We start from the raw sequence: 23,804 nt of genomic DNA, 5'->3' as shown, positions 1-23,804 counted from the left end.
TGTTCGGGGTCAGGCTGCTTCAAGACCAGTTCTTTTGCAAACATTTGTTTTAGTGTCTCGAATGCCTGTTGGCAGGCCGGGTCCCACTGTAGAGGCTGTCCCGGGCGGGGTTTCGTTGTCGGACTCCCTGTCTTTAGGAGGTCCATCAGAGGTTTGGCAATTCTTGCAAAGGAGGGGATGAATTGCCTGTAGAAATTCGCGAACCCCAGGAAGCTTTGTAGTTGCCTGCGGATGCGAGGGGGTTGCCAGTCTAGGACTGATTGTACTTTAGCCGGGTCCATCTCTATCCCCTCGTTTGACACTCGGTAACCTAAATAGTCTAGACGCAATCGGTGGAACTCGCATTTTGACAGTTTGACATAGAGGTTCGCTTTCAGCAGTTTTTCCAGCACTTTGCGTATGAGGGGTATGTGTTCGTCTATGGTCTCCGTGTAAATGAGAATGTCATCTAGGTAGACGAGGACCCCTTTGTACAAGTGGTCATGTAGAACTTCGTTTATCAATTGCATGAACACAGCTGGGGCTTCCTGTAGCCCAAATGGCATCACCTTGAATTGGTAACTTTCCAGGGGGCAGTTTATTTATTTATTTTATTATATTTCTATACCGCCCTTCTCCTGCGGGACTCAGGGCGGTGTACAGCCAGGATAAAACATAGCATATAAAATTTAAAAAATTTAAAAAAACAATTAAATAATTTTGGCCCGAATTTAAAACAACCCAATTAAAACCAAAATTTGATTAAAAACTAAGAGGATGGGATCAAGCCAGCCCAGCTAGATGGAACAAGTGTGTCTTCAGGGTCCGACGAAAAGTCCAGAGGTCAGATATCGTGCGTATCTCAGGGGGCAGGTCATTCCAGAGGGCAGGCGCTGCCACAGAGAAGGCTCTCCCCCTGGGAGTCGCCAGCCGGCACTGCCTGGCCGACGGCACCCTGAGGAGGCCCTCTCTGTGTGAACGAACCGGTCGGTGGGAGGCTATCGGCGGCAGAAGGCGGTCTCGCAAATACCCCGGCCCTAAGCCATGGAGCGCTTTAAAGGTGGTCACCAACACCTTGAAGCGCACCCGGAAGACCACAGGAAGCCAGTGCAGCTCGCGCAGGAGAGGTGTTATATGTGAGCGCCCCATCGCTCCCATAATACCCCGCGCGGCCGCGTTCTGGACCAACTGCAGCCTCCGGGTGCACCCCAAGGGGAGCCCCATGTAGAGAGCATTGCAGTAGTCCAGGCGGGAAGTGACGAGTGCTTGAGTGACCGTGCGTAGGGAGTCCCGATCCAGAAAGGGACGCAACTGGCGTATCAGGTAAACCTGATAAAAAGCCCCCCTGGCCACGGCCGTCATATGCTCTTCTAAAGACAGCCGTGCGTCCAGGAGGACGCCTAAGTTGCGAGCCCTCTCCGTGGGGGCCAGTGATTCGCCCCCAATAGCCAGCGATGGCACCAGCTGGCTATATCGGGACGCCGGAAGCCACAGCCACTCGGTCTTGGAAGGGTTGAGTCGGAGCCTGTTTCTCCCCATCCAGGCCCGCACGGCCTCCAGGCACTGGGACATCACTTCAAGGGCATCGTTGGGGTGGCCTGGGGTGGAGATGTACAGCTGAGTGTCGTCAGTGTACTGATGGAACTCCACCCCAAAGCCACGGATGATCTCGCCCAGCGGCTTTACATAAATGTTGAACAGAAGGGGCGAGAGGACCGACCCTTGTGGCACCCCACAAACAAGGCGCCTCGGGGTCGACCGCTGCCCCGTCAACACGGATTGCGACCGGTCAGAGAGGTAGGAGGAGAACCACCGCAGGATGGTGCCCCCCACCCCCAGCCCCTTCAACCGGTGCAACATGATACCATGGTCGATGGTATCAAAAGCCGCTGAGAGGTCTAACAGGACCAGGATAGAGGAACAACCCCTATCCCGAGCCCTCCAGAGATCATCCACCAATGCGACCAATGCCGTTTCCGTGCTGTACCCAGGCCGGAAACCGGACTGGAGCGGGTCCAGATAGACAGCTTTATCCAGGTACTGGGGAAGCTGCCGCGCTACCACACTCTCAACAACTTCGCAACGAAGCGAAGGTTGGAGACTGGACGATAGTTAGCCAAAATAGCCGGATCCAGGGAGGGCTTCTTGATGAGGGGCCTCACCACCGCTTGAACGCTGTCTTCCACTCGTCTCCTTCCCTGATGCGTACTCGGTAGTAGGCTTCGCGGAGGTCTAGTTTGGTGAAAATCTTCCCCTTGGCCAGGTGGGCTAGCATGTCTTTCATGAGGGGGAGGGGGTATAAGTTGTGTACGCAGATTGCATTGATCCCCGAAAGTCAACTACCAGACGCATAGAGGCGTCTTTCTTCTCTTTGAAAAGGACCGGTGCCGCGACCCGCGGTTTGACTGGCTCAATGAAACCCCTTCGTAGGTTCTTGTCTATGTAGTTTCGCATTTCTTGCATTTCACGGGGCGTCATGGCATACAATTTAGGTTTAGGTAGTTTCGCCCCAGGGATGATTTCGATGGCGCAGTTGGCATCGCGGTGGGGAGGTAGGACATCACACTCGGTCTCGCTAAATACCTCTGCTAGGTCTTGGTAGTCTTTTGGAATCTGCTGTTTCATGGGTGCTGTTGGATGTGGGCCCCAGCTGCTTCGCGGTGCCCACATCCAACAGCACCCATCTCTAAAGACAAGACAAAGAAATAAAAGGGATGAGAATTAAGAGAAGAATATAAGCTACAAGCATTTGCGGATGATTTAGTATTCATTATGGAAGAACCAATAGAAACGGGCCCAAAGCTAATTGAGCAAATAGAGGAATATGGAGAAGTAGCTGGATTGAAAATAAATAAAGACAAACATTATAGTTAAAAATATGAGAGAAAAACAAAAGAAGTAACTAACAGAGAAGTTAAATATTCAAATAGTGAAGAAAGTGAAATATTTGGGCATTCAATTAACTTCAAGATGTATTACAGTGAAGGAAGATAATTATTATAAACTGAGAAATCAAATTGAAACAGACTTGGAAAAATGGAAAAAATTTACAATTATCATTAATGGGAAGAATAACGTTAATCAAAATGAATGTATTACCAAGACTGTTGTTTTTTCAAACAATTCCGATAAAGTTGGAGAAAAAATACTTTGAGAGTCTGAATAAAATGATGTGGAAATATATATGGCAAGGGAAAAAAGCAAGAATTAATCTTAAATTGCTTCAAGATTCTAGAACTAGAGGAGGATTTGGTCTCCATTGTATCACCAAGCAGCAAAATTAACTTGGATTAAAGAATGGATTTTATTGAGAAATACAAGACTATTGACTTTGGAAGGACATGATTTACAACTAGGTTGGCATGCTTTCTTATGGTATGAAAAAAATAGGCTACATGGATACTTCCAGAGACATTGTGTAAGAAATGGCTTGTTAGTAGTATGGGAGAGAGTAAAAGAAAAACATTATATGGAAATACCAATGTGGCTTTCAACAATAGAAGCGTCAACACATCCAAATATGATTAATATGGACAAGATTGTAAAATACAAGGACATTTTAACAGAGAAGGGAGAACTAAAACAGAAACAAGATTTAGAAAAACAAGGGATTGAGACTGATTGGTATACATGGCTGCAGATACAATCAAGATATGATAAAAGATTTGAAACAATATGGTTTTAATTTGGGGGAATCAGAATTGGATCAGATAATGACTGGAAAGGATGAAAAATGATTAAAAGATTATATAATTACTTGTTGCAAATTAGGTTAGAAGATGAAGAAGTAAAAGAGACAATGATAACATGGGCGAAAAACTGGTTATGCAATAGAATTAGAGAAATGGCAACAACTATGGGAAAGGAATTATAAATTGACACTGGCAACTGCATATAAAGAACATTTATATAAAAGGTTTTATAGATGGCATATGCCACCAGAAAGATTAGCAAAACTGTTTAAGGATAAATCAGCCAAGTGTTGGAAATATTCGCATTTGCCGGGATCATATTATCATATGTGGTGGTCATGTACAGAAGCAAAAAATTATTGGTCCAGAACACAGATATGGTTGGAGGAAATGTTACATAAATCTATAGAATGAAAACCAGAAGTTTTTTTATTGGGTATTCTGCCAGAGAGATACAGCAAAGATGTGTATTTAATTATACATATAATAACAGCAGCAAGAATTGTATTTGCGCAAAATTGGAAGACAGAAAAAATCTCGTCAAAAAATGAAGTAATAAAAAAGTTTTTAGACTGTGTGGAAATGAATAGATTAACTCTAAGAATAAAAGATAAAGAGGAATCTGTGTATTTCAAGACATGGGGAATATTTTATGTTTGGTTAGAAAAGAAATATGAATAAAATATGATATGATTTAGATAATAGAAAGTTAAATGAGGGAGAGGACAAAAAAGAAATAGAAACCCAGATGACACCAGAGTAAATGGAAAAGGGGGGTGGGAGGAGGGAAAAGAAAGAAGATTATAAGTATAAATATATGATGATAAAAGTGACAGATTGGGTAAAATTGAAAAGAAATAAAAAAGAAAGTATATATTATTAGAATATTGGAGTTGCTCTGATACCAAACAGGGAATATATTCCACAACAAAGGAGAAAGAAAGGAGAGAGGAGTAGAGAGTAAGAAGAGGAGAGGGAGAGAGAAGAATGGAAGAAAGGATAAAGGAAAGGAAGAAAGGACAGGGGACAGGAGTAGGAGATAAGGTGAGAAAGGGGGAAAAGAGGGGAGGAGTGGGGGAAAGGAAGGGGAAGTAGGAAAGAGGAAGGAAAGGAAGGAGGGAGAAAGTAGGAGAGGAGAGGAGGGAGGGAAGGGAAAGAAAGAAGGTTTGTTGTGAAATGGAGGAAAAGGGTAGAAGAGCAACCCCAAATGTAATTAAAATACCTTATTTTTATGTTTTCTTTAAGAAAAATATGTATATGTATGACCAATTATGCATAAGAGAATGTACATTTACATTATGTGTATAAGAAATAAAAATAAAAAAATTTCTAAAAAAAAAGGAATCTAAATAATCAATTTTTTCTAGGAGCTTATGTAGCTGGGCTACATTACCTTCTCAATGACCTTCTTTAAAAAGAGAAGGTTGGAGACGAAAACAAAAATTGTCAAAAACATAGTCAAAGTGGAGTGGTGAAGTTGTTCAAGAGATGACATACAACTTTCTGTTTTAAAACAGAATGGGCTACAGGACACTTTTTCTCAAAGTAAGTGCTTACAGTTTCCCTAATCTAGCCATACTGACAACCCACCTAACTATCTGAAGAAGCCAGGAAGATCAATTCCACAGGTTATAGAGTTCTTACTACAAGAGATCTATGGAGATTCTCAGTCATACAATGGTTGTCCCAAAGGTGCTTTTTCAAGAGGCAACTAGACTTTCTGGTTTTTCTCTGAAGATGTTTCGCTTCTCATCCAAGAAGCTTCTTCACCTTGGAAGAAGACCTGAAGAAGCTTCTTGGATGAGAAGCGAAACATCTTCAAAGAAAACCCAGAAAGTCTAGTTGCCTCTTGAAAAAGCACCTTTGGGATTACTACAAGATCCTACCCATGTTGTTGTTGTTAGTTGCAAAATCGTGTCCGACCCATCGTGATCCCATGGACAACGTTCCTCCAGGCATTCCTGTCATCTACCATCCTCTGGAGTCCATTTAAGCTCACGTGTACTGCTTCAGTGACTCCATCCAGCCACCTTGTTCTCTGTCGTCCCCCCTTCTTCTTTTGCCCTCAATCTTTCCCAGCATTAGGCACTTCTCCAGTGAGTCCTTCCTTCTCATTAGGTGGCCATGTAAACACAAACAAATCATAGGATCATACAAGACACTTGTGAGCCGGATCTCCAGCATGGGTTTCTGCAGAGTGCTTGCTATTGGTTGCCATAGAAACGGGGGAGGGGGCATGGGCATTTGGGATGGGGAAGCGAGCTGGTGTGTAGTAGTCCCATGAGAACTGGAAGGGAGGTTTGGACTCATGAATTATGGTGCTGCTGAGTGGAGTTGCTTATACCCCGTCAAAGCCAACTGTCCAGAGACTCCAGATGTGAGAAATACCTGAAGAGAAACTTTCCCATATCATCATACTGGACGTTGATTGGACTCTCAGTGCTGGACCCTGGGGGGGAGGGACTTTCCATGTGTAACTTTCGTGCATTTTGAATCAGATCTTGCCTTGCTTTCGCTGCTATCATTTCAAACTTAGTAAAAGTACCTCTTCTCTAATTCAATGAGGTTGGGGGTTTTGTTTCTTGAGTTTTGAACGGAGGCTGGCCTGACACTGTTTTCCTCATCATAGTGGCTTCTGTTCTAATGAGATCCAACCTGAGCAATTACAAGAAACTTGCAAGTCTGGAATCATCTTATCCCTACAGGAATCTGGGCAGAGGTGGGATTCTACCAGTTCACACCTATCCGGACCTCGCAGGATCCCTGCCCCGGAGATTGTTGGGTGTGAGTCTCTCCTCTTGAGGTTGGACTCAGGAGTTCAGTTGAGCTTGTTGTTGACGTACCTGCCTCCCAGCTGCGTTATGACAGCCCTGCCTGTGCTGCTAGAGGCAGTAGCCGGGTTGGCGGTGGAGTTCCCCAGGCTTATGGTACTGGGGGACTTCAACTTGCCATCACTTGGTGAATCCTCAGATGCGGCTCAGGAGTCCATGGCTTCCATGACAACCATGGACCTGACCCAAGTAGTTCAGGGTCCGACTCATGGGGGGGACACACACTTGACCTGGTGTTCCTCTCGGGGCAGTGGAAATATGATCTGGAATTAAGGGGTATAGATGCTTCTCCCTTGTCGTGGTCAGATCATTTGCTGCTGAGGTTAGACTTCAGGGCGCTACTCCCCCATTGCAGGGAGGTGGAGCCGATTAAGTGGTTCCGCCCTAGACGCCTAATGGACCCTAAAGGGTTCCAGAAGGAGCTTGGGGAGATACCTGACTCCCTTGTCCACAGTCCAGCTGAGTCCCTGGTGGCTGCCTGGAATAGGGCAGCATTTGGGGCACTGGACCGGATTGCACCTTTGCAACCTCTCCATGGCAGTGGATCCAGGAAAGCGCCCTGGTTTACTGAGGAGCTCCGGGAGATGAAGCGCCAGAAGAGACGTCTAGAGCGACACTGGAGGACCAGTAACTCCGAATCTGATCGAACACTCTTAAGAACCTTTATTAGGACTTATTTAGTGGCGATTCAGGCAGTAAAATGTTCGCATTTTTCTGCACTTATTGCATCCGCTGATTCACATCCAGCTGCCCTATTTAGGGTGACTCGCTCCCTCCTTAATGTAGTGGGAGTGGAGGAGCCCTTGCAAGGTAGAGCTGAGGAGTTTGTGCAGTTTCTGTCGGATAAAGTCGCTCAGATTCGGATGGACCTGGACTCTGATTGGGCAATTACGACCGAGATGACGGGGGCAGGTCTTAGTCCTATTGTGTGGGATGAATTTGAGCCTGTGACTCCTGAGGAAGTGGACAAGGCTGTAGGAGCGATGAGTTCCTCCACTTGATTGTTGGACCCGTGCCCCTCCTGGCTGGTTTCGGCCAGGAGGGAGGTGACACAAGGCTGGCTCCAGGCTTTAGTTAACGCGTCCCTGAGGGAAGGGTCCTTCCCACAACCATTAAAGGCAGCGGTTGTAAGGCCCCTCCTCAAGAAGCCTTCCCTGGATCCAGCAGAATTAAAGAACTTTCAACCAGTCTCAAACCTACCATTTGTGGGAAAGGTTGTAGAGAAAGTGGTGGCACTTCAGCTCCTACGGTCATTGGATGAAACGGATTATCTAGACCCTTTTCAGTCTGGCTTGAGGCCTGGCTACAGCACGGAAACTGCTTTGGTCACGCTGATGGATGATCTCTGGCGAGCCCGAGATGGGGGTCACTCCTCTATCTTGGTGCTACTTGACCTCTCAGCGGCTTTTGATACCATTGACCATGGTATCCTTCTAGGATGACTAAGGGAATTGGGAGTGGGAGGCACCGTGTTACGGTGGTTCTCCTCCTATCTCTCTGGTCGGTCACAGTCGGTGTTGGCAGGAGGACAGAGGTCGACCCCTAGACCCCTCGTTTGCGGGATGCCTCAGGGCTCGGTCCTCTCTCCCCTCCTATTTAACATCTACATGAAACTGCTGGGTGAGATCATCCGACGATACGGGGTGGGGTATCAGCAATACGCTGATGATACCCAGTTGTATATCTCCACCCCACGTCAGTTCAGTGAAGCGGTGGATGTGATGTGCCAATGCCTGGAGGCTGTGAGGGTCTGGATGGGAGTCAACAGGCTCAGACTTAACCCAGACAAGACCGAGTGGCTGTGGGTATTGCCTCCTAAAGACTATATCGACTGTCCATCCTTGGTTCTGGGGGGTGGGGGGAGAAATTGTCCCCCTCAGAATGGGCTCGCAATTTGGGTGTCCTCCTACTCACAGCTAAGATTAGAGCAACATCTGGCAGCTGTAGCTAGGGGGACCTTTGCACAGGTTCGCCTGGTGCACCAATTGCGACCCTACTTGGATCAGGAGGCTCTCCTCAGTCACTCATGCCCTTGTCACCTCACGGTTAGATTATTGCAACACGCTCTACATGGGGCTACCCTTGAAGAGTGTTCGGAGACTACAGTTGGTCCAGAATGCAGCTGCGCGAGCTGTCGTGGGTGCACCTAGAAACACACACATTACACCAATTCTCTGCGATCTGCACTGGCTCCCTATTGGTCTCCGGTTACAATTCAAGATGTTGGTTATTACCTTTAAAGCCCTACATGGCTCAGGGCCAGGCTATCTTCGAGACCGCCTTCTACCGCATAGCTCCCAGCGACCGGTAAGATCCCAGAGTTGGTCTCCTCCGGGTCCCGTCAGCTAAACAATGCCGGCTGGCGGGCCCGCAGGGGAGGGCCTTCTCTGTGGCTGCCCCAGCTCTCTGGAACCAGTTACCTCCTGAAATCTGGACTACCCCCACCCTATTGGCCTTCCGGAAAGCGGTGAAGACCTGGCTTTTCCGGCAGGCCTGGGGCTGTTGATCTCGCTGTTGCAATCTTGCGAGATCCGGCCATGAATGGTGTGCATGGGCTTTTAATGTCTTTAAAATGTTTTTATAATATTTTAAAATAATTTTTCTATGTTCATTGTTCGCATTATTTTTGCTGTAAACCGCCCAGAGTCCCTTGGGAGTTGAGCAGCATAGAAATGTGATAAATTAAATTAAATTAAATTATTCGCTAGAACCGGTAGTTATTTTTTTAAGCAGTTTGGAGAACGCTGTTAGAAGAAATTTCCTTTTGTTTTTTTTTCCACTTTACAGAGTTAATTCTGTAATTCTGTTGTAATTCTGTAATTACAACATTCTGGTGTTGTTTCTAGCCTAATCTTTATTGTCCTACTTACAGAAACTGCCTCTCCGTTAACCCTTATTACATTCTTGGCAGTACACCTAGACTTACTGTTGCCTGTGCTTCTCTGGAGTTTTTTCTTCTTCTTTGCTGGTACTTTGCTGGGACTTGACTTTCTTAAAGGGGAAGGGTTGTTTTAAGCTTTTTACACTGCTGTTGGGAGGAAATACTCCCCTGTTGGTGTTCTTCCGGCTGGGATGCAACGATCAGCACTTTGAAGAAATAATTGAATAACGAAGCAGAGCTTGGCTAGCTAGAAAGATTGATATTCAAACGTGAGTTTACATACCCTTTCTGACTTTTGGTCTAAAATTGATTTTTGGTGAAGTTTAATTCTGTGCTTGGTGATGCTTAATCCTGTGTTTATTGATGGGGTAATTTTCCCTATTCAGCTTTGTTTGGAAGGAAAACTGTTAATCTGTGTTCCTGAAAAGAAGCAGCTTCAGAAATCTGGCTAGTTCCTGTATCTATTTGTTCTGGTAATTGGTTTAATAAGCAACAGCTACTGTGTTTGCTCCTTTGCTTCATTCTAGTGTTAATTGCTTTCTTTGTAGTTAGGCTTATCTCAAGTGTTTTTTCTGTCTGGGGAGGGGGTCTTCCTTCACTGCTTTAGTGGTTCTTGGCACTGTCCTTTTGGGGTGTACTACCAAGAGGCAGGATGCAAGCTTGGCACTGATTTTTTTTTTACTGCCTTTCTGGGGGGCATGTGATCTTTCCTTAAATCTGGATGGATTTCCTTAGGATATCTTAAGAGGTGAGTGAGACCAGCTGGTATCTTTAAGTGGTGCAAATGGATCTAAGGATTGCTTCTCCTGGGTGTGCGCTTTCTGGAGAGCTTAAATTACCTCTCTGCTAAAGGGTTTCACTTTATGAGCAAGAGTTGGCTTTTGATAGTTATAACTGCATTTTAACTATTTTAATTCCTGCCTGATTTGTAACTCTGGCTTGCAGGTATTTCTAATCTAATGATTGGTGATTAGGACGGCTTTTTGCAAGCAAAGAAGCTTTTTGTATTTTTCTACAGGTAATCCTTGACTTACAACAGTTCATTTAGTGACCATTCAAAGTTACAATGGCACTGAAAAAAATCACTTATGAGTGTTTTTTTCACACGACCATTGTAGCATCCCATGGTCATGAGAGGCGAGGTGAAGCTCCCCTTGACATGAATGACATCAAGTTGGCCATGCCCACCCAGTCACATGACCACCAAACCATGCACACAGAACCGGTAGTAAAAAAAATTGAATCCCACCACTGAATCTGGGTAACCCAAGACTGCTGGAAAGAATCTGTGGATCAACAAATTCAGATGAGAATTCACAGTCTTATGAGCTTTTATCAAAATTTTTATCAACATTCACTGGGTCCTCTCCAGATTTTCCATTGCAATCACTCTAGACATCTTTTCAATCATTTCCCTCACTTCCTCAGTAAACCAAGAAGTTGTATAAGATTGGCAATTGAGCCCAAAATTTCTGTTCTTAAGTGAAACATTTGTTAAGTGAGTTTTGCCACATTTTACGACTTTTCTTGCCACAGTTATTAAGTGAGTCACTGCAGTTGATAAGTTAGTAACCTAGTTGTTAAGTGAATCTGGCTTCCCCATTGACTGTCAGCCCTGGAGGCCATCTTTTACTTTGGATATTCAGGACTGCCACACTTAGTGGATGGGCATACTATGGGAAATGGGAGAAGGGTTGGATGGAGTTGAAGAGAGATATATAGCCATAAAAATATTCTTTTCTCTGGGTGTCAAGGACGTTCAGCCTGCACATGGAGAGCCGTGACTGGGAATCATCTCCTGTTGGGACTGTGGTTTGATTGGATCATGTGATGGACATATGGGTGCAGGGGCTGGGGCTTTGGGTGGGGAAAACCCGGGAAACTTTCAGATTCGGGTTTTCCCAGACATGCCAGTATGACATCTCTAATTAAATGGAACTTTGAGGAAAATGCCTGCCTTGGAGTTTTACTTCCGTTGGGAGTGTTATTTGGAACCCTGACATTAACCCGAATATCTTTTTAAACTTAACCCAGCTCCCCATGCCCTGGGGTGCTATCCGGGGTCCTGAGCCCTGAGCACCAGCCCAATTGCCGGGTGGCACAAAGACTCAGGGAAGATGGAGGAGAAGATGGCAACCATGGAAGGAGCCACAGGGAATAGCTCAGAGGCTGTCCTTGAGAACATCTATTCCCCATCGGAGAGTGTGGTGGCAATAGCGGAGGCTGTGCAGGCTGAGCACCAGCGAGGCACCCAGCCCAGTACCCTTCCCTCTGGGGTGAAGCTATGGGAGAAGCACTGCCTCAGGAACTGGCGGTCGGGGCAATGCTTCAGGAGCCTCGGATTCCAGTGGGCAGGGTAGAGTGCTCACAGGGCACCAAGTGGCGAGCAACGAGACCTCCTGAACCTAGCGATTCCATGCCGGTCACTGGCGGGTCTTCCGGAATGGTTTTACCAGCTCAGCATAGGCCCCATTGCCCAGCCTCCCCCCATTGGCCAACACGCTGGGTCCTGGCTCGACCCACGTTCACCTTCCCAGGACCAGGAGAAGCGACGCTCCAGAGTGGAGGGTCTGCCTTGTTTCACTCGGCACAAAGCAAATCACATCTGTTCTGACCTAGGCGTTCCCAAACCACGAAGCAGACTCTTTATCCCAACAGAAATCCCTTTTTATTAAGTTACTGTGAATTTCTCTCCTTCACAATCAGCAAAGACTTTCAAGGGAGAATTTACAGTCACAGTCCTGGAGAGCTGCCAGGCCGATATCTTCAAAACTTGGTAAGGAGTCTCGGAAAGTCACAAACCAATTAGGTGAACTAACTGTCTCCTGCAAACTCCACTCCCCTTTCACTCCTCTTTTATTCCCCCTGGGAGGGGCCATTCATCATCCACCTGTGGCCTTACTCCCAAGTCGACCCTTGTTCTTTAGCTGTTCCCTTCATCTGGCAACTTTGCACATGCGCACACTGGGAACAGGCTCCATCTGTTCGTCTGCCTCTGAAGGCAGCTGATAATTGGCATTCGGCCCTGGCCCCCTCTCTGCCTCCAATGCAGAGCCCTCATCAGAGCCTTCCCCAGATTCCAGGACTGACCCATGTTCCTCCCCAACCTCCTCACTGTCCGAACCTTCTGTCAGTTCTGCTGGCGGGCCATAACAGCTGCTGAGCCTCCCTCACTAGGCCAGTCTACCAGGGTGACAGCTAATGCAGGCATCGGTGCCGGGCAGCAGCAAGGACCGCTAGACCAATCCAGCCCAGGATGGGGGGGGGGAACCATTGGGGCTACTAAGACCCAACTCCCCCCCTCATCAAGAGACCGTCAGACTGCCTCCCGCCGATCAAATCCCCTCTGGCTGGGCCTTTTACCCTGGCCAGGGGTGGGTGCAGTACCAGTGGATGCCAGCCCCGATCCCACAACCGGCCGTGGCTCCCCAGGCAGCAGTGCCACCCGCGCCCCCTCCACGGTTTAGGGTGACGTTCAACAGAGCCGCGGGGAAACTGCCCTATTTCCTGAATTGTATTTGGTCCCACCTGGACCAGTACCAAACTGATCAGGACATAGTGTCGGTGATTGCTGACAACATGATGGTGGGAGAAGCAGTGGACTGGATAGCCAAGCAAAAGAGCCTTGGTGGCGCAGAGGACTAAACTGCTGTTAAGTAGCACTTAGCTGCCAGCTGCCTGCAATTACTGCGAGTTCAAATCTCACCAGGCTCAAGGTTGACTCAGCCTTCCATCCTTCCGAGGTAGGTAAAATGAGGACCCGGATTGTGGGGGCAATAAGCTGACTTTGTATAAAAAAGAACACCGCTTAGGGGGGGCCGAAAGCCCTACTAAGCAGGTATATACAAAAGTATGCTATTGCTTAACGCATTGTAAGCCGCCCTGAGTCTCCGGAGAAGGGCGGCATATAAATCGAACCAATAAATACAATAAATAAATAAATTACATGATGCAGCAGCCCCAGAACTAGAAGACACAGACAAGTTTGTACAACTGCTCCCGGTCCGATTCGAGGACATGGCCCACAGAGAGGAAGCCAAAGCTCAAATCAAAGCCCTGAAGCAAGTGGGCCAACCCCCAAAAGAATTTGTCTGGGAATTCAGAAGGCTGGCCAGAAAGCTGAGGGACTGGCCTGAATGCCTTCTCATCTACCACTTCAAAGAGGCCCTAGACCAGGACCTCAGGCAAGCTTGCGGCATTAGGGGGATTCTGGACCACTTACAAGACTGGTACAGGACAGCCATAGCTATGGACTTAAGAGTTCCACCCATTTCAGAAGCCTACCCCAGAGAAACCAGCGAAGAGAACCCTGGGTTGCTGAGTCCCTGCAAAGCCAGCTGAAGCGCTACAACCGGCACCGCCAGGGACAATCAAGTGCTTCCGATGCCGCCAGCATAGGTACCGGGCATCCAAGTGCCTGGCTCGTCCCAGTCCCACAACTCAGGATCAGCATCTCAGGGAAGGAAACCCCAAGGAAGCCACCAGACAAGGGAAGGATCACCCAACAAGCTGCTGAGGTCCCTCCCGTCACCAGGAAAAACTCCTGGAGTCCTCCAACATGGCATGGGCCCGGGGTACTTACAAGACCACCTCCTACCGGCCTCCCACCGCCCAGTGCGCTCACATAGGACTGCCCTCCTCCGGGTGCTGTTGGCCAGACAATGTTGGCTGGCGGCCCCCAGGATGAGGGCGTTCTCTGTGGTCGCACCGACCCTCTAGACGGCCCCCGACCTCCGCACTTTCTGCACTGACCTGAAGACATGGCTTTTTCAGCAAATTCCCTGATCTGCTGCGAGGTTTTAATTGTCTGGGGATTTTAAATTGGCTTGTTTTAGCACTATTTTATTGTTATGTTGTTTCTATTCTGTGAGCCCCCCGAGTCCTACGGGAGAAGGGTGGCATATAAATTTGATAAAATAAATAAATAAATAAAATAAACAAGTGGCTAACCCCAGCTGGCCCTGGGACAGGATAGCTATGGACTTTATAGTCGAGCTTCCAGAGAGTGGGGAAAATACAGTCATCTGGACTATGATTGCCTTATTTTCTAAGCAAGTCCACTTTACTGCCTGCTCTGGATTAGCCAGGAAACTGGCTGAAATGTTCATCAAGTTATCTGTCGGCTGCACGGAGTGCCCTGCAGGGTGATCTCAGACAGAGGCGTCCAGTTCATCACTAAGTTCTGGAGAGTTCCTAAAGTTTGTCGGATCGACCTAGAGACTTAGCTTAGCTTTTCATACGAGCATGAACTGGGCCACGGAATGTGCAAACGCCATGATAGAGTAGAATATAAGATGCTATTTACCAGCAAGACAACTGGGCAGTTCTGCTGCCTTTCGCAGAAGTGGCTTACAACAACACAGTGCATAGCAGCACCGAATTAACCCCCTTTCAGATCACAAGCGGCATGGAATTCATTCCCATGCCTGAGCTGCTGAGAGAGCCGCCCTCCTCCATGACTCTAGCCAATTGATGGAGTCACTGAAGAAGGGTTGGGAAGATACCAAAAAAGTGCTAGCAGAAATAGCAGAAGCATACAAAAAAACAAGCCGACAAACACTGATCTCTCCAACCCCCCTTTCGTGTGGGAGATCGGGTTTACCTGTCCACCAAGTACTGTACATGTCAGCCTCCGCCTCTATATTGCTTGCTTGCTTCGGCTGCCATTGTAACAGAGAGAGGGGGGAGCTGTCTGGGTATTTGGGAGGGGGGAAGCGAGCTGCTGGTGATGTTTCGTAACTGGGAGTGAATTGGAGAAAGTTTTTCTCAGTGCTTTCTCTGCAGCTGGAAGGCGTGCTGATAACAAGTCAAGGTCAACCGTCCTGGCATACCAGAAGGATGGAGCCATCTGAAGCTGCACCTCACATGACACCTTGGGGGGATGTGGATTGGATAATCCTGACTAGACCCTTGGGGGGAGGGTTTTGGGGATGCTTTCTATATGTGATTTTCGCGCCTATTGCCTCAGACCTTGCTTTTCTTTGGTTGCATTCAGTTCATACTCAGTAAAAGTACCTTTCTCTATGAAAATGGAGTCGGGGTTTTTCTTTCTTGAGTTGTGAAAGGAGGCATACCTGACATTAAGTAAGGTCTCCCTTAACAGCCATCCCAGATAAAACTACAGTGAGCAAAGAATGTCTGACCAAGGCAGCGACCAGGAGGACATGGGAGCTGCTGGATCCACTACCTCCCAGCTTGAGGAAAAACCGGTGAGAGCCAAATAGTCGCTGGGCATAGGGATGATGCCAGAGCTGGAGGAGATTCCCCCTGGAATAACAACTACCGGATGCCGACACAGAGAAGCTGCCTGGCAGGAAGAGCAGAAAGAAGACCTCCTGCTGACCCAGGCTTTACAACTACTGAGAGAGGCTTGTGAGAGTTGAAAAGCCCGCAAAAGGTATGGATTGCCTGCCCATGAATTGCCTGTCCCGGGGGGGAGGGGCTGATCGCCCCGGGGGTGAAATTGAGGCTTTTGCTCACTTAGAAGAGAGACCCAAAGCCCGGGAAGAGGCAGCTCAGGCATCTGGAACTCAAGCGGCGGCTGCGATCCAGGGCCCCCCTGCTGGGCAGGCATTGCCACGGAGGTGTAAAAAGCCCCCAATTCCCCTCCTATCAGTAGAATACGGGGGAGATCCCAAGGGATTGGGATTCTTTCTAATTCAAGTGTGGAATCACATGCAAGAATGAGGGGACGATTTCACCTCAGATGCCGCACGCGTGAGGTGCGTTACCATGGCCCTGGAGGGGGTGGCGGCTGAGTGGATGGTGGGACTCCATAATGAAGATTCCCCTTTGATGAGAAATTATGACCAGTTTATGGCAGCCGTCAGAGTGCACTTTGAGGACCCATTAGTTGAACGAAAGGAGAGAATCAGGATGAAGTCCATAAATCAGGGGCGGAGATCGGTGGCTGAATACACCCAGGAGTTCCGCGAGCTGGTGCACCACATGAGAGGGTGGTCAGAAGTTGCCCTGCTGGAATGCTATAAGGATGGCTTCAATGAGGATGTCTACAAGGATTGCTGCTCCCGAAGGGCCCCTCGGGATCTGCAAAGTTGGTATGTGTTGGCTGCTGATGTGGAGATCGATTTGGCCAGAGATCGCTACTCTGGTGGTCGCACCTGGAACAAGCCACCCTCCTCACCCCAAAAGGAGGCCCCAAAGGTCACCGGGAGACCCTCTGGCTTGAAGCTGAAGTCCATCGCGTGCTTCAGATGTGGAAAGGAAGGGCACCGAGCGGCTGATTGTTTCTCCAAGCCTGGAGCCAAAGCAACCCCTGGTGGAGGGAAAAGAGCTGACAAACCGCCCGCAAAACCCCACAAGACCGCCCTAAAAGGGGTGGAAGTTGTTGAGTTCGCTCCCTCAAACCAGGGAGAGTTGGGAACTCCAACCACCGCCGATGACAGCGAAACTGAAACTGATTCCGATGAGGATCTCATGGTAACGGAGAGAGGGGGGAGCTGTCTGGGTATTTGGGAGGGGGGAAGCGAGCTGGTGGAGATGTTTCGCAACTGGGAGTGAATTGGAGAAAGTTCTTCTCAGTGCTTTCTCTGCAGTTGGAAGGCGTGCCGATAACAAGTCAAGATCAACCGTCCTGGCATACCAGAAGCATACCAGCCATCTGAAGCTGCATCTCACAAGACACCTTGGGGGGATGTGGATTGGATAATCCTGACTGGACCCTTGGGGGGAGGGTTTTGGGGATGCTTTCTATATGTGATTTTCGCGCCTATTGCCTCAGACATTGCTTTTCTTTGGTTGCATTCCGTTCATACTCAGTAAAAGTACCTTTCTCTATGAAAATGGAGTCGGGGTTTTTCTTTCCTGTGAAAGGAGGCATACCTGACAGTACATTAAATTGAAATTACCGAGCAAAAAGCTGGGACCTAAGTTCTTAGGACCATTCCCGATAATGAAAGTAATTAACCCAGTAACGGTTCAGCTTAACCTCCCACGCCTATTAGGGAAAATGCATGCAGTCTTCCACAGCAGCTTGCTGGAGCCTGCTGTTAGCTCAAGACTGAGACCACAGGAGCACCCAGCATCTAAACCAATGGTAGTACAAGGGGAAACCCATTATGAAGTTAAGACCATTTTGGATTCTAGATTACATAGGGGTCGACTGCAGTATTTGATCCATTGGAAAGGATACCCTGTCTGAAGCTACCTGGGTTAAGAGCTGGGATGTGAAGGCAGATAGACTAGTGAAGCAATTCCATGATAAATTTCCTGATAAGCCAAAGGGTCTTCCTGTGGGGGAGAGGTGGTTAGGAACTGACTTAAATAACCTCCTATATTCATCTCATTTCAGGATATGCTCATCGGATGGGGGGGGCAGCCTGTCAGCCCTGGAGGCCATCTTTTACTTTGGATATTCAGGGCTGCCACACTTAGTGAATGGGCATGCTATGGGAAACGGGAGGGGAGTTGGATGGAGTTGGAGTCAAGATTCAGCCTGCACCTGGAGATGCGTGACTGGGAATCATCTCCAGTTGGGACGGTGGTTTGATGGGACCATGTGATGGACATGTGAGTGCAGGGGACAGGGCTTTGACTTTCCTTTGGGTGAGGAAAACCCGGGGGACTTTCAGATTCGGGTTTTCCCAGACATGCCAATATGACATCTCTAATAAAATGGAACTTTGAGGAAAATGCCTGCCTCAGAGTTTTACTTCTGTTGGGGGGTGTTACTTGGAACCCTGACACTGACTTTGCCTGACACTGACTTTGTCAGCGATCACTGAAGGTGATCACATGACCCTGGGACAGTGTAACGGTCATAAATATGAACCAGTTGCCACGGATCTGAATTTTGATCACATGATCATGATCATGTTGCAATGGTCATAACTGTGAAAAACAGTCATAAGTCACATTTTTCAGTGCTGTTGTAACTTTGAATCACTTTGAGTCACTAAACAAAGTGTTCGAATTCGAGGACTATCTGTATTCCAGAAGCAAATGAAATACAAAATGGAATTGTTCTGCCAATAAGGTAACATCATTCCATGCACTCTAGAATTCATCAGATTCTATTAGGTGCCTAAAGTATATCAACCAAATGAGCCCATCATCCACATAAAGATCAGGCATTTTGAAAAGGAAGTGTGCTGACATAACAAAGTATAGACATTAATGACTTCCACCTTCAGAGTAAAAGCCAGATCTCATGTCTTCTTATCTGTATTGTAGTCAGCATTATTTGGGACATACCATGATCACTACAAAAGCTATAAAGCCACAAACTACACTAGATCCCTCTCCTGGGATAGGAGGATTAAATTAAAAACCACCCTACATTTTTGGGTATGTGCTCAAAGGGGGTGGGGGGGTGACTATAAATAAACATATTTTATAAATGATAGGGACAACTGAATTTTGGAAAAAAGATTGAAACTTGAGCTTAAATATATTTAAATTTCCATGACTATAAGACTGGTGGGAAAGATTATTGGGACCCCCAATAGCAGTCTCAAGTTGATACCCAGGACTGCAGCTGGGCAACTAGGTGGGTAACACATTAACAATAGCCCTATAGTTCAATTCCACATAGAACTAATCATATACCATTATCTCTGAGGTAGTGTTGTCTGCCACCATAAGGCACTCCTATACTATCACAACTATCAATTTACCATTGTTTCTGTTTTTAGTTTTCAAATTGGTGTGAGAACAGGCTTTATAATACTGTAAACCTTTCTTTTAGGTGGAAAATCAAGTGTGCTCCCAGTATTATCTGAAAAATACTAGATTAGGGCAGGCTGCTATCAACGCAACCAAGAATCTATGGATAAACAAATTATACCTAGCATTTTATTACCAAGGATATTGGATGCTACTGAAATGCTGGCTTGAAATGTTTCTTGCACTTGAGAAGCAGCTTCTTTAACTAATTCTTCCTCTTCTAAGTTGGTCTGCACAGAAAAAAAGACAAGTGTTAATTACATGTATTTCTTGATAATTTTTTGTATTTTTCACACTGAAGTGGCAATCTATCATTGAAATAACTGCACTGTTATTTCAAGGAATATTTTAGGATTACTGAGGAATAGTTTTTAAACAGAGGAATTACAAGCTTGATATAATCATCTCTTGAAAAAATTACAAAATGAATAATCCAGTATTTTATAGATGGTTTCTTTCCAGTGATTTACACAGCAAGTCAAGGTATCTTATAATAGATAAACTGGTTAATTCAATAGTGTGATTATTTTTGTATCTTGGAATCTGTTATAGTGTAACTGATTTTTCTTAAATATGTTTATACTAACATTTGATGTTTTGTTTTACAACTGTTTTTTTTCTTTCATACTACATTTCCACCCTTCATATGTTATTTAATTGTTCCAAATTAAAGAGAAAGACAAGTGTAAATACAAACCAGACTTTAAATACTGATAAAAGCAAGATTAATAAAGAAACACAATGAAGTAACTTTTTGAACTGGCTTGTCTTTCATCTGTTTCTGGCTTACTTTTTTAATATGGCACTGAACATAACAAATCTCTACATGTTTTTAATTCCTTAGCCTTTTGCCAAACCTTAATTATGAACCTTTGGAAACTGATTCCAAAGACGCAACCAATTGATGCAATAACCTTGTAATTATGCTGTGGGTACATAAATTGATAGAAGTCACCAACTGATAACCCCAACTTTAAACCATTTGGTGTGAAAAAAGTGTGGGACAAGTGAAATATGTAGATATAATTGATTGGTGTGTGAAATTCACAAGCAGAAAAAAGCAGCGAAGTCCCTTTTGATTATTTGATATGATTTGCAGCAATTTTCAAGAAGAGATTGGACAAATCATTTGTCTGCAATGGTCTCCTGTTTGAGCAGGGATAGAACTAGAAGATCTCCAATGTATCTTCCAACTCTGTTATTTTATGTTTTATTATACATTACTCTTAACTGAACTGTTGGCTGAAATCATAATACACAAAGCAACATACACTGAGAAGGATCATTATTCATTAGAGAAAGTATGTTTTGGTTATAGAGATCCCACACTCAATCCGTGGCATTTTCCTGGCAGGACTAAAAAATTCCTAACCTAAAATAATTGCTGTCCCTCATTTTAAAAATATTTGGCTTGATTGATCAATAAAGTAGTCCAAAATACACAGCTCTCCAATGGCCCCAAGCTGTGCTAATGGAAATGCCTATTAGCATACTGTAGATTTGGCTCTCCCAATGGAAAGGATTTGGGTTAACATTATTTTAAATAATCAATGAGCTGTGAATGCATTTGAAGAATGGAATAAAAGAAAATAATGAGATTTGTTGTTTTTTAATGATATAAATCAACAAAATTTACCAAATGTACAAATGTACCTGTGGCAAATGTACAGGAACTGACTAGGTGAAACTTGGCTCAACAGGAGTAACTGCGAGAGGGATCTTGGAGTCCTAGTAGACAATCACTTAATCAGCCTCCATCATTCCATGCAACTCAAAGCCTTCAGCAGAAACCTCAATTTGCATAACTTGACATCAAGATAGAGGAAATGGGAACGTAGAGGGTGGGGAGTGCGAAGAGCCCCTCCCCACTTATACATGAGATAAATTATCAATGATCAAATAGCATAATGAAAGCAGTTTTGGGAATGTTCTTGTTTCTTTTTTTTTCCACCTATTCTTTGATGATGTGTGCTCAAGGGAGGGCGAATATCTGCCACCGCAGAATCCCAGCAGAGGGGAAATCCAGTGTGCTTCTATGGGAATGGCCACATCTGCTTCAAGTGCCCTCTGAGCCTGCCCCTTGCAAGCGCCCCTGGGCAAGATATACAGAGGAAATAGGTGAGTGGGGAGTGCAAAGAACCCTCCCTTTATAGAAGAGGGCTCCCTTTCTGTGTTCATCTGGGCAAGAAGTGAAGGGAAGCAACACGGACACAAGGAAACATTCCCATGCCTATTACTGCTGCAAAAGGGCCAGATATAAAATTTTCTAGGCAGTTTACCAATCTTACATTTCTCTATGGCAACGGCCCCACCCACTGCAAGTGCCCTCTGTAAATTGCCCCTTGCAATTGCAAAAGCCTGGTGAGCCCTGCCTCTGGTCATACTCATAATACTCCCAGGCTTTGGACAAAGCGGGAAAAGAGTGCCTCTGGGCATGTGCAGAGCGCTCTTGGGCTTTGGGCAAAGCATGAAGAGCGCCTCTGGCATACGCAGAATGCTCCCTGGCTTCGAACAAAGTGGCAAGAACATAGTGCCTCTGGGCATGTGCAGAGAGCTCTCAGACTTTGGGTAAAACAGGAAGAGTCCCTCTGGGTATACAGTGTGCACTCTTAGGCTTCAGGCAAACTGGGGAGAGAAGACTGCTTTTGGACTGCTCTCAGACTTTGGGCAAAGTGGGAAGACAAATGCAGACTGCTCCTAAGCTTTGGGTATAGTGAGAAGATTGCCTCTGAGCATGTGAAAAGTGCTAACAGGCTTTGGGCAAAGCGTTAAGAGAAGATTGACTCTCTGTGGACGTCCACTGCCCAAAATACCCTGCTGGCATGGTAGTTCTGTACAATTGAAGGTCCACAAACCCCATACCTTTGGCCTCTTTTGTGGGTGTTAGGTGGTGGTAGGATTTTTAAAAATGTATTTATTAAGATGGGCTCTATCCTGTCCCTTCCTACAACAATACTGTGAAGTAGGCCAGGATGTGATAATGCCTGTGTCCCCATATTGCCTTTAAAGGACACTGTAAACCAGTATCCACAAACAGAGTACCTGGATGGGAGACCACCAAGTGATTCCAGAATTGAGGAAGTGAGATAGGCTGGGCTGTGAGTCGCCATGTCCCAAATCTTAATCCAACATGTTAACAGTGTCCCTTCACTGGATATTTTTCATAAGCACCCTCTAACAGTACTTGGATAAGAGACCACCAGGCAATCTCAGAATTATATGTTTGACAGGGAAGTAAGGTAGACTGAGCTGTGAGAGTGCCAACATCCCCAGTCTTAATCCACCATATTTCCTTCAAAAGACACTTTTAACAAGCATTCCCAAACAGAGTACTTGGATGGGAGACCACAAGGCAATCCCAAAATTGTAGATTTGACACGGAAGTCTTGAGACTTTGGCAAGGCAACAACCTGTGATTTTCTTTTTCCTAGCACTGTTTGTATTTTCCAACAGCAGGCAGGGCCTCAACCCTGTAAAATGGCCAGTGCTTTTCCTTTGCAGGAAAGTGAGAATTCTACCAGAATTCTCTTTGTCACAGGAAGGGAATGCTGCTTGCCCACCTCTGCCCCTTTCCCAGGCTTGGCATGGTGTGAGAACACCACCTGGGCATTCATCAAGGATGTAATTTGTATATAATTGCTCCATACAAATGATATGTTGTTATTTAAAGGAGAATGCACTCCTTTAAATAACAATAAAGAAAACAGTTTTATCTGTCCTGCAAAGAAGACTGTTTCTAATTGCATTAAATTTGGTTTTAGTTTTTCTCCCTCCAATGCTCCATAAATGACTTTTAATCAATTTAGCATAAGATGTATGTATTAAATCTAAATGAGGTAAAACAGTCAGTGAACACTAAAATATATTATCACTGTATAGCATGATAAAAATAAGTATACCCATGTAAAGTTTGTTTCTTTTTGACATATATATAAAGGCAATATCATGAAACAAAACTATAAAAAAAGACTTCAGTCATTTATTCAACAAAAAAACCCAATAGATATGCCATTTTCTGCATGGAGAAAGTAAGTACACCCAGGCATGAATATCTGGTATTAGGTCCTTTGGCTGTACGCCCCCAGTACCCCCACAATCTTGCCAGCTGCACCAGTGGTGAAATCCTCCACGGGTTGCCACTGGTTTGCTGCCTGTGCATATAGACTGCGTGCCAAACACATGCTGCGCGTGCATGTGCAGTGCGTGCCAAATGCACACTGCGCATGCACATGCAGTGCACACCAAATACGTGCTTTGGGGGGGAGAACAGCTGTGCCGCGCGATTTAGATTCGCTAGAAAGCAAGATTTCCTGCTTTCTAGCGAATCTAAATCGCGCGGCACAGCTGATCGTTGGAAATACCGGTTCAAATGAACCGGTAGTTTTTTTAAAATACCGGTTCGCCTGAACTGGTAGCTTTTATTACTACCACTTTGCCCGAACCGGTGCGAACCAGTAGCATTTTACCCGAGCTGCACGCATGCAATCCTTGCTGCCCCCCAGCGCCTCCGAGATGCCTGACAATCCCACCCAGCCCCCCTGCAATCTCTGCCATCCCGATTCCCAGGAGGCATGGCTATTTGTTCCCTGTATCAAATTGCCAGAGTAGAAATGGGCCGAAACGATGGGCTGGGGGTGGAGTGCTGGATGATTGGTAGTGGAGAATCACCAGGAGAGGATCAGCAAAAGAGGAAAGGCTGTTTCCACTGCAGCATGTGGCTGGGAATGAAATGGGGTA

General features: G+C 46.1%; 1 protein-coding gene and 1 pseudogene across 2 annotated transcripts in view; one reads left to right on the top strand and one right to left on the bottom strand.

Moving 5' to 3' along the window:
* Positions 1-23,804, bottom strand: part of DELE1 (DAP3 binding cell death enhancer 1) — an 80,812-nt gene that overhangs the window by 21,291 nt on the left and 35,717 nt on the right. Inside the window, exon 6 of one of the 2 annotated variants that reach the window (XM_060686728.2) lies at positions 19,189-19,297. In XM_060686728.2, the coding sequence (XP_060542711.1) occupies positions 19,189-19,297 (109 nt within the window). The remainder of the gene's footprint in view (positions 1-19,188; positions 19,298-23,804) is intronic. The other variant, XM_060686730.2, reaches the window with a different exon arrangement.
* Positions 15,372-17,021, top strand: LOC148114782 (uncharacterized; annotated as a pseudogene).

This window comes from Pantherophis guttatus, chromosome 3 (assembly GCF_059756535.1).
Source record: "Pantherophis guttatus breed Tessera chromosome 3, ASM5975653v1, whole genome shotgun sequence".
NCBI classification, from domain to species: Eukaryota; Metazoa; Chordata; class Lepidosauria; order Squamata; family Colubridae; genus Pantherophis; species Pantherophis guttatus.
This window is presented reverse-complemented; position numbering and strand designations above follow the sequence as displayed.